Source organism: Corvus moneduloides, chromosome 1 (assembly GCF_009650955.1).
Source record: "Corvus moneduloides isolate bCorMon1 chromosome 1, bCorMon1.pri, whole genome shotgun sequence".
NCBI classification, from domain to species: domain Eukaryota; kingdom Metazoa; phylum Chordata; class Aves; order Passeriformes; family Corvidae; genus Corvus; species Corvus moneduloides.
In genome coordinates, this window is record NC_045476.1 from 20,497,156 (window position 1) to 20,509,054 (window position 11,899).

Here is an 11,899-nt window from a genome sequence, read left to right on the forward strand (position 1 = left end):
AGAAGGCGACCTGGGCCCCTTCCCAACCAGATCCCAGTTCCAACTTTCCTCCCACAATTGTCTTCTTCCCTGCAGATGCTACTCTGTACACAGCTTAACTGTGCTACAGCACTGAAGGTTCAAACACTATTAACCATGCCTCGTAAGAAGAACACAGTAGGTTTTATTTCTACAACTTCCAGTAGAAACCTATGAAGTAAAATAAGGATTAAAAGCATAATGGTTTAAAAATGCACACTAAAAATGCAGGAAATGCCATTTTTTAAGAACACACAAGAAAGATGTGTTCTACTCATCCATATGTACATGCATCATGCTACTACAAATGCACACTCACCTTTTCCCCAGAGAAGGCTGATCTTACTCAGTAATTAGGACAAATTTATGAGAAGATGGAATAATAACCACTCATGCCACAGAAACCTGGAACTTGACAGTGGTTTATTTCCATTCATTTCCAGTCTGAATACCATGTATGGGTTTCCTTGTATAAACAGATTTTAAATACTAACTCCAGAAAAAAATGGCTGAAGTACAATGTATTACTGCATTGCTGTATCTTTTTATCCATTAATACTATAAACTCGCTATAAAAAAGACATTATAAATTAAAACTGAACAGGAAATATGAAAGACACTTTTTTCAACTGAAACACACATAAATGTTACAAATCGGCCTGTATGTTAGTAAAAATTCAAAGTTTAAATTTTTCTGCTTCTTAAAAAGTTCTGATGACTACATAATTGCATTTGGCAGAGCTGATGTCCTTTCAAACAGTTACTCACCATCTCACTGCATGCTGCATATTTTCACACAATCATGCAATTCTGGAATGGGACAATCTTTTTAACACTGAGGCTCAGGAATTTTTTCATTTCACATCATTTTGCACCAACATCCTAGGAGCACTTATCATTGCATATCAATAAACTGCTGGATAAATATGAAAGAGTATAAGCAAATTATAGGCAAAAAACAGGTAATGACAGGTACTTGTCTCTGTTGTGAAATATTTGTCATCATTTTCTGCTTGGATTTAGAATCTATGCATGAGCACACTGACAAATCACTAAAACAAAATTGAAATTTTGTCCTCAAAAATCCTATCAACTAATTCCAACATGATAAAAGCAAAAGCAGACAGAAGAAGTACTTATATTCAGGTGATTTTGTACATGTATAAGGAGTACTGAAATACACCTTTATTTACAAGTGGCATTAATGCAACAGATTTATTTTGCACACATGTAATGTACCAGCCAAATACAATAGGACAGATAAAACCCCGTAGCTGGCGTTAGACAACTTCTGTGTGTCCTAAGAAAGTTGCTAAGTACAAAGTGTCATCCTTTCCTGAAGAGCAAGCCCTTGACTGAGATGGAAAACAATGATACACAAATCTTCCCTCTCCTACTTGCCCATCACCCTTATTTTGGGATTCATTCATTGCAAACCAATTCAGCTCTTGCAAACGTTGCTTTGTGTAATAAAGTCTGTTCAAAACACATGAGAATTTTAACATATCCCATACACATTTAGTGACAGAATGTCATAGTCTTGGCAACCTAAGGAACTCCTGAAATGAAGCATCCAACATGTCAACTAATTCACAATTGTGTTATAAAATACAGGCAAAGATGGCATCACAAAGCTTCTGCTCCCACAGACCAAAGTTCCCATTTGCTCGGGTTTGAATTAAAGCATTTTCTACCTGACTTACAGAACCATACAAGTGGCATAGTGAAAATCAAGCTCTTGTTCTGACTTATTTTCAATAATAAAAAGTCTGTTGACCAAAGTCCCCAGACAGGTCTAAGGATTAGCTGGGTTATGCAAGTGATTAGCCAAGGTTAAAATAATGAGGCACTGAAATTATGATCCAGGACGGTATTTGTCCTTCCCTTGTTACTGGAATTGTTGAACAGAGGACAGTAAGGGAAAACTTGCATCTACCTCTGCTTTTGCTGGTGGCAAGTGACAATGTTACAAGGAGTTTTGTAAAGCTGTGTCCACATTAGGATCCCTGCTTCCATAAAATTATTCCATGAAACTGCCTCTACTCCTGTTCAAGCAAGATACCACTAGCTTGCATCTGAACCTAATGTCTCAGCTGAACTTTAAACACCACAGCTATTAAAAAAAAAATCACTTTCAATGTGCCCAAAACATCTGAAGTGCCATTTCTGTAATTTCCTTTTAGACACAGTTTATAATGCAAGCTGCAAAAAACAAGTGCCTTGTTACACGCTTCAGCAACACACCCTCAATGTCTTTGCAAACTAGTTCAACAAGTAACCCAGTTTTTTCAAATTCCTTAAAGTTATCTGCATGCCCCTATGACTCATGCAGTAGATAAATTGCTGAGAAACTCCATGGGAACCCATCCCAGGGTCCTGCACAGTTCATTTTTAACACTATTTATTTGTGATGTTTTAATATCATTTTTATCACAGAGAGTGAACACTATGCTGTACCAATCCTTTCCACTTAGCTTACTGAGCTAAGGTTTGTGCTGCAAAACAGAACAAAATTTGTGATCACAATTCATGATACAACTGAAAATGGTAACTTTAGAAGACCTAAAGTAAGTATGTTTGGGGTTTTTTTGAAAGTTTGGGATATTCACAATTTTGAATGAATTAATCATACCCAACCCAAAACCTAAGCAGCCTGGATACAATGTTTTTAATCAGCCAACACATCACTGGTAGTTACTGATGCTGTATCAAGAGTTTCATGTTTAGAGTCACGGGAGTAGCCATTTTCCCCACAAACTACCTCTGTTCCTTCTGAACACATCCACGACTGCATCTTTGCCTTGCTGTCACCTCAAAACTCAGCTTTCCAAAGATTCAGTGGTTAAGCAGTAGCGGACTAGAAAGACTGGGGGTTTTCCACTACTGTTTGCACTTCAAAGAAAAAGCATAACTGTGTGTAAAGAAAATGGGCAAAAATATTATATTTACCAATATTTTGAAAAAAACATAGTATTTAAATCTGCTCTTTGTACCACATAAACCAGTAACAAATACACACAAAATCAGTCCTGCAGCTCTTTATCACATGTGCTCAATTAAGACTGATGCATTTCAACTACGTAGTTACTTTTTAATCCTGACTTTAACTGAGTACCCTTCTGTTGTTTAAGGATGGGGCCTTCTACTATTCTGAGATCAGGGACTGATTTGTAAACACGTTTTAACAACTTGCAAGGAATTTCCATCTTGTGAGGGGAATAAAAAGCTGTATTTCCTTACGACATTACTTCTATTCATGTAACAAGAGGGTGCCAAAGTATCACCAGTGACAGAACAAATCTCAGGCAAGTTTGGGGCTAACTGCAGAATGGAGGCTCCCAAAGACCAATGTCCAAGCCCACATGTGCACAGTCCAGCAGAGAGCTGGCTCACCACCAACCCTGGTGTCACCAGCTCATGTACTGTGCTTGAGAACACCTCTTCTAAGGCATGTTAATACAAAAAATCATTTCTCATTGGCAAACAGATATACTAAGATCTCTTGCAGTAAGAATATAATTACAGATACTCAATTGTCTTCATATGCTTGCATTTCTGTCTTTCACATATTGACAGACACCAGAACTATCAGTGGTTCACATTTGTAAAGTACTATGCCCCTTCTTCCCACATCGTAATAGGGGAGACTAAGGCAGAGAAGCTAAACAAAAGGTCCTGTGAACCCACTCGCAATTCTTTCCCACACCAGGAATCACAGGATAGCAAAAAAGAGCACAAGTAAAATTATATTCTTTATTCATTCCATTTTAGCTGTGAATATTCCTATTATACAAATACAGTAGAAATTCCAAAATCACAATATATTACAAAATAAAAAAGTACAAACTGCATTACTTAATAAATAGATCTAACAAGTTAATCAGAAAGTAGAAGAGACAGAATTCATATTGGAAACATTTAAATGTTTGACCCAGCAAACCATACAAACCTCAATTTCAGTATTTTTTCTTCTAAACCATAATGTAGAATACCATTCCTGATTTATTGATTAGAAAATAAAGTCAAGTGAATAAAATGTTGTGATCAGATAATGATTTGTTGGTGAAACACCAGTGCCAAAAAAAGAAGCAGGGCTTATACAAAAGACACCAAAACCCCAGAAACAAGAACACAAACACTGAGGTGCAGCCAAGGCAATTACTGCCAAAGCAGGAGACTATTATCTAGTCACAACATTCTATTGCAAGTTAATGTTCTGTTATTATAGATAAATAATAAAAATGGAGCAGAGGGTGAGCCAACCAGGCAACAAGAGGCCAGTTTACTCAAAACAGTAATTAAATACAGAAGAGTCAATTGCTCCCTGCACTGTTCATGTGTAGCTGTAAGCTGCATTCCAACTGGCTCAAAGGACCTGTTCTGTGCTCCAGGCAGAGAAAGCAACTGTTCCTAAAAGCAGTCTGTTCTTACTTTGCTGCACTCTTACAAAAGCCATTCTTTTAACTTTGCAAGAAAATACCCACAACAGTTTCATCAGCTAGGGGGGTCAGTTTGACATCAACCTCATTTGGTAAAAATATAAGGTTTATGGGTAAAAAACACAGCAAAAAATAGCTGTTACATCATAAGCCGTATTTACAAAAACTGTTTACAAACGTTTTTGGCTGTACAGCTGAAAGCCAGATACTAATGTAAGATGTAGAAGATGGAGGTAACAGTTTAAAAATAGTGTGCAAAAAATACATTCTTATAGAAAATAGACAGTGGGGAGGGGAGACACAAACATACACAGAGAAATCCGCTTGCAAATAACCCGAGGCTAAGTTTTTACAACAGAATATTACAAATACGTCTGTATTTATCCCCCACAATCTACAGTCCTTCTCAGTCTGTGGTGCTGCTGCTTCATTAAGGATTAAGGCATCACCATCACAGCCAGCACACCTTCTCTCTGTCAGTCCCTGCAGCAAAGCTCCTAGCCTGCGGCCCAGGCAGTCTCACGAGCAGGCGTTCTGCTCAATGTACATCTTGGACAAGGACACTGCCATGGACTTGGCCAGCTCCTCATCCCGTCTGCGCTGTACCTGAGTCTGTCTGCACCACGCCTCGTACTCTGGGTTGGGGCACATGCGGTCCAGCACAGCATCGTAGTGCCCATTGCTAAGCCAGCTCAGCCAGATACTGGGCCGTGTCGGGTCCTCGGGCCCCAGGTAGTGAACCATGGTGGAAACGGTGGGGCTCTCGGGCCGGCCGCCCGTGGTGAGATGGATGTTCACGTTCAGCATCTGCCCCATGGCCAGCAGCTCCGGGTAGCCGGCCCAGGCCCCGTCCTGGGCGGCGCCGATGAGGAACTCTCCCACGTCGCCCTCGATGATGGGGTTGAAGTGGTCCAGGTGGTCGGCGATATAGTGCACGGTCTGCTCGCGGAGCTCGCCGTGCAGCCGCTGGTCCCCGTACACTGCCTTGCAGACGGCGCGGTACAGGCAGTTCCCGTCGGGGATGATGTGGAAGCGGAACCGGCCCTTCTGCCGCAGGTACTTGTCCTGCTTCTCCACCTCGGCCAGGTACAGCGCCAGCTTCTCGCTGCGCTCCGCTCTGCCGCCGGGCCCCCGCCGCACGTCGGGCCCCGCCGCCTCCTCCTCCTCCTCGCAGGGCGCGGGGCCGCTGGGCTGCGCGGGGCCCCCGCTCCGCTCCGCGGGGCCGCAGCCGGGGGCCAGCCCGGGCTGGGCGCCGGCGGCCGCCGCCTGCAGCGCCTGGCAGTGCTCGCTGAGCCGCAGGCTACGGTTGCTGGGCTCCCCGGCGGCGACCTCGCCGTCGCCCCCGGCCTGCCGCACGCTCTCCAGGATGCCCTCCAGCCAGGCGCGGCTGCGCGGCGAGCCCGGCACCAGCTCTCCGGCGGCCTCGGCGCGCTGCACGATGCGGATGGGCACGATCCGCTCCAGCGGCCGCCGGCGGCTGACGGTGACCTGCGCGCAGGAGCTGAACTGCGGGCCGCCCGCCGGCCGCCCGGCCGGGCCCGCCGCGGGGCCGCTCGGCATCACCTCCAGGCAGGACGAGAAGGCGGGCATGGCGGCGGCGCTGCTGCTGCCCCCCGCGGGAACGAAGCTGTCCTTGCCGGAGCTCTCAGCGGCCGCGTTCGGGCCCGCGGCGTCGGCGGCGCTCGGTGCCTCCGCGGCGGAGGGTCCCGGCGACAAGGAGACCTTGAAGACGGCGGCGGAGCTCGGCGAGGCCGCGGCGGCTGCTGCGGTCGCGCCCGCCGGGTAGTGGGTGATCACGGAGCTGTAGAGCTGCATCCTCGGCTCCCCGCGGGCGGCGCTTTATAGGCGGCGCCGCCGTCGGAGCTGGGGCGGGGAGCGGCAGCGGGGGCCGCGCTGGGGCTGCCGAGGAGGATGAACCGCCTGGGTAAAAATAAACAAGGGCATCACTGCCTGCCCCGCCCCGCCCGGGCCCCGCGGCCGCGGCAATTCCGACTGCGCCACCGGCCCTGCCCCCCCGCGGGCTCCGGCCCTTCTGGAAGCTGCGGGAGCGCGGGAGGGGGGCGGGGCTGCCCGGCACGTCAGCGAGCACCGCCCAGCTCCTGCCTACGTGTGATCGGTGTCACGGTTCCTAACTTGCAGCTCGGGCAGGAATAATAATCATTTTATCCATTCGGTTTTGGACAGTCGCAGGCACAAGCTGGTGTGTGTCCATCTGTAGTCCCACTCTGGGAAATGCAGTGCATGCATACAAACACGTGTGATATAAACCAGCACATATTAACAGGAGAGATGCGGTCTGAAATAGGGGTCTCATCAAGATCATTGATAATTGGTTTATTAATACCTGTAGCACCTTGAAATTAAGCCATGTCTTCTAGCCTCAGTGCGGTATAAATAAAGTCATACCTAAGCCTTTGTCCATGGATGACGATGTGATCTCTACACACTGGATTTGATTACGTTCTGACAGGCATGCTGACTGAGAAACACCAGTTTACACTATGATCAAATATTAACACAGACAGTCGTTCCTAAAAAATGGGGGGGAAAGGTATTGACATAGGCAAGTTCAAAGTGATATTTTAAAACAATTCTGGATTCCATCCCACAGCCTCAAATATCTTCAGGAAAGTTTTAGTAACCCAAGCAGATTGCAGAACTTTAAAAACAAACAGACAAACAAACAGAAAACTCTTTATTTGAATATTCTGAAAAAATTATTTTCCTCATTCCACTTACATTAATTAAAAAGACAGAATAAGAGGATCACTTGCAATATACTGCAATGTCAAAAATAATTGTTTCTTTGGAGCCTTGGTTGTATTTTGTATCCATGTTTAGGGATATACTTCCTATCTTCAGTCTCTGCAGCTGATTCAAGGGCTACCAGTATGAATAATTAACAATATGGAATTTCATTCTCTTCACACAGAAAACATACTATGATTCACTTGACTAAATTGCATGTTTAAGAAAAAATGCTGAAACCCTTCATACAATGTAATGTGGATATTTATGGAAAAAGCTTTCCCATCTTTTTTATTCTGGATAAAACACAGCAGTTTATTGCATGCAATATTGGGAGCCTTTCAATAAAAATTTACAGACTAAACATATATCCAAAATTTTTGCCTTCGAAGCTGAAATGTAAGAAGTATATCAGATGTGAATCAAAGCCCAAATGTCCTCACTTACCTGCCAGAGCCAGCCAAAAAGTTGATATCTTTAGAACAAATGGTGATATCAGGGCCTTATCCAGGAGAATTTCTGGCAGCCTGTTACAGGGGGATAAGATATTACAACTGCTCTGAAATTACAGAGTGACTCTTGTATTTCAGAATGTTCAGAACTTTGTTTTAAATATAGCTTGTGAGCCCAGTCAGTGAGTCTTTATTTCTGGACTAATCATTACTTAGAGAGGAATATATATTGATCAAATAGTAGTAAATTGAAACCTTCCCTCCTTGAAATGGTTGCTTGGAGCAAAGAAAAGATTCCCGCCTAGTTTTATTTCTTAGTCAAAACTTGACGATGTCTATTTCCAAGTTAACATGTATATGTTTATATATATACTGATAGGAGATTTAATGTAAAACTACTGGAAATTTCCCCTTCCAAGTGGGTTTAAAATATGCCAGTTGCTCTTCATTGTGGCTTTGGTCATTTATAAAGATGTATGTTACTTATGTTACTTAAAGCTCACCAGTTCTTCTGCTACTTTTTTTCACAGGTATCTGTGGTTTGGTTTAGTGAATGTTCTGTCTACTAGTAAATGTGAGAGCTGAGTACGGGATGGCAGTTCAAAGTCTTCAAAGGTCTGGTAACAGAGAGAGGGGAGGGAAAGAGGCAGCTCTTTCTGTTAGAGAACAGTAAATGGATGCAGCAGAGTAAGAGCACTTCTGGCAGGAGAAAGTGCTGCATTTTGAATACTCAGTACTGCAAATCTCTTTCTTCTAGGATATTACAAAAACTCCTGCTAATGACTTTTTGCCTCTCCAAAACCATAGATTATTTGGAACAGTGGTACATTAATGGATGGGCAGCTGTTTATATCTGATTGTTAATTACAATGAAGTACAGCTTAAAGCTTGTGGTGCTTCATTTGAGGAGAGAAACAGATTTTTGTATGCCCAAATTACCCTTGTGCTAGTATTCTAATGCTCTAATGTAGCATATTCTCAACAAGAAAACTTGTTTATCTGAACAGAAATCCAGTGAATATCCTGAAATACACGCTAAATACGCCAGCAGGTTTTTGTAATGGTAGCAGATAGATTGTTCTTTTTTTTCTCTTTTTGCTTATAAGCAGATATAATGTCTTTCCTATATTTTCAGTTAAAAAGCACATAATAAGCTCTCTAATAAAGGTTAAAATATAATCAAAATCTGTTGCTAGGTAACTGAGAGACAAAACAAACATTGTAACCACTGTCTTGGTGTTAATAGTATACTACTTTTGATATCCTTACTATGTCCTGTGTGAAGTAAATGGAAAGAGAAGCTCACCTTGGTGTGTTTTACCTGTGTTGTTATTAAATACTGACAATGTAATGCAACCAACATTTTTCATAACTGAGCAGCCAGAGTTAGTCACACATACTTGGCCTGAGGGGAATCCAGTCTCTTTGGATGACCAATGACAAAAATCCCATTGATCTTCTGCCACACAAGATATCTCATGTTTAGTTTTCAACTATCATACTAGGAGTTACCAGGAATCACCACTTCCTAAAGGTAATTTTCTTAGATATCTGACAGGTTTTAACGATAACATCCTGCACCAGGGAGTAATCATAGAACAGCCTGGATTGGAAGGAATCTTAAAAATCATCTAGCTCCTGGTCACCTTCTGCTAGACCAGGTTGTACAAAACTCCATCCAACCTGGCCTTGAACACTTCCATGGGTGGGACATCCACCACCACCAGGTGCAGGACCTGGAATGATCAAATGCTATGAGTACAATTCTGATGAAATAGAAATTTCAAAGAAATATTTGAATCCTTTAATGCAATGGTATCTATAAAAGCCAGGGGCATGTGGTTCTGCCTCTAGTGCCTTTTACTACCAGAATATTGGTCTTCAACATTTCTTTCAGCTACATATAGAACTGCTGTTAATTCCAAGGGAAAGCTAAATTTTTCTTTAAGATGACCTGGCTAAAACACAACGCATGTATTGATTGCTTCCAGAATACTCCTGTATTTCCAACTTCTATCCACTTTTGCCTACCTGTTGTGGCCTCACAAGCACTAGAGGGATTTGGAAAGTGAGGACAACACAGCATGGATATGCCCTTCACTGTTTTCCACAGAGTAATGTTCCTGAGCTTCTGGTTCACTCGTTACAGGGTTATGTGCAGTCCTTTGCTCTTACAAAATAGATCTCAAAACAAGCTCTGTAGTAATAAAGCATAAACATCTTCCGTGGTTAAAGTTTCTCTTGACATTACTGTTATCACTGGTTACCCTGCACATTCCAGGAATAGTTTAGATTGTTTGGAAGGCAAACCACAATCACAAAAACAGCTGTGGAATAACAGTGGTATTCACTGACGTAAACCAAAATGCATGAGAGTAGAACTACTTTTAACTTTAATATGTAGTAGATACATGATTGACATAGAAGAAACAAATTAATTACATCACCAGGAACATTTGCTAGTGAAGAAACAAGAAGTTCGCTAAAATTATGTATTGAATGACACTGAATGAGCATTTCCATTGCTTGGTTTTTTGTTTTGATTTTTTTTTGTGCTGAAATAACAGCCCTTCAGACAAAGGTATTTCTGACTGATGTATTTAATGAATTAATAACTTTCTGGAAAGTGAAATGTTGAATTTATACTAATAATCCGAAGCAGTATACCAAGGACAAAATGTGGAAAATAATAGAAAATAGAAAAATGTATCAAGGATCTTCCAATACAGGGAAGAAATGCATATACACTTCAATTAGAAGGAACGTACTGACAAAACATCAATTTTATCCTCTGTTGCCTGCAGATGATCATATCTATCATATCATATCATATCTTATCTTTCATAAAATTACCAGTTACAGGTAACTTATTCAGGGTATAGTCAGTGAATCTATAAAGCTGTCACAAGGCAACAGCACTGCCAAAAGAACCAGTTCTGTTCTTTCCCATTCCCCATCTCTTTTTTCTACTCCTGATGCCAGCTGCTTTGTGATGGCCTAAGTGTTAGTATTAACTGGTGTACCTACTGCATATCACCCTAAATGCTAACATAAAAAGGAGGAAAAGTGTATCCACACTTACACTGAGGTGTGAAAAAGTTGCATAAAACAAGGACTGTGTCTCAGAGAGCTTTGCCTCACAATTTGTTGTTCAGCTTCTGCATATATTCAAATTTTATTCACTGTATGGATGCACCAGGCATTAGAGATGCAGTGCTATGACATCATGTGGCAAGAGTTTGTGGAAAAAGGGCTGTTGGCGATAAATATAGATATTTGCTCATGTCTCAAGGGCTCAGTTGGTATCCCACTCGATAACTGAGTCTCTAAATGTGAGCGATGACGCAGGTCAAGCCTCACATTTCTGCTCAGAAGTGTAAATGGCATTTGCAGTGATCATTGTGCACAGGGCCTTAAGATGATACCAGGAAAAAAAAAAGGGGGAAGGCGGAAGATCTACAATGCTGCTTCCTCTGAAAAAAAAATTATAATAATGTGGTAATAATGTTACATAGACAAACTTTATAATGTGTATGATGTTTGGAAAGGTTATCTTCTCTGTTTTTATAAACCTTATGAGATATAAAAGTGTTCACAATGTCTATTTTTTTGTCAGTTACAGGAGGTCAGTCACCTTCTCTCCCTGTCATGTTGGTTAATGGCAATTTAGGGTCAAGGAAAGTAGATACTTCGGCTAAGACTAAGAGCAGAACACAGTTCTGACAAGGACAGACTGTGAAGGAGGTAGGGGAAATGGGCAATACAGAAATACCAGAAGCAGGAAATCACCACTCACAATTACAGGAAATACTATTAATAGATTAATCTTGATAAAAACTGGAAGCATAAAATAACTGTGGTAGAAAAGAAGGTGCAATACTGTCTACTCTTGAAGTGAAAAAATATTCCAGTGAAGTAGCAAGCAGCCAGCACTACCATGTGTGGCCTCACAACCGAAAGACTTTGGAAACAGACTGATTCCATGGCAAGTGTCATGCCCTCTATCCTCCACAACCTTGACTTTTCCCTGCCTTTCTGCCATCAATAAGCAGCAAAAGGAGGAATCAGTGAGAAGTGAGTGTCACAGAAAACCACATTTCATCATTCATGCTTTGAGAGTCACGGAATAGCACGTAATTACATTAACCAGCTTTGTTGTTCCACTGCCAAGTCCTTCCTGTGGGAAAGGGCTGTGCTTATGTGCTACATAACCAGCTCAGCAAGTCATGTCAAATCCCTGAT

The 11,899-nt window shown here is 42.2% G+C and overlaps 1 protein-coding gene across 1 annotated transcript; it reads right to left on the minus strand.

Annotated features, from left to right (window-relative positions):
• Positions 1-424: 424 nt before the first annotated feature.
• Positions 425-6,508, minus strand: OTUD1 (OTU deubiquitinase 1). The gene has a single exon (XM_032101284.1). The coding sequence runs from the start codon at positions 6,270-6,272 to the stop codon at positions 4,977-4,979; it is 1,296 nt and encodes a 431-aa protein (XP_031957175.1). The 5' UTR covers positions 6,273-6,508; the 3' UTR covers positions 425-4,976.
• Positions 6,509-11,899: the final 5,391 nt, after the last annotated feature.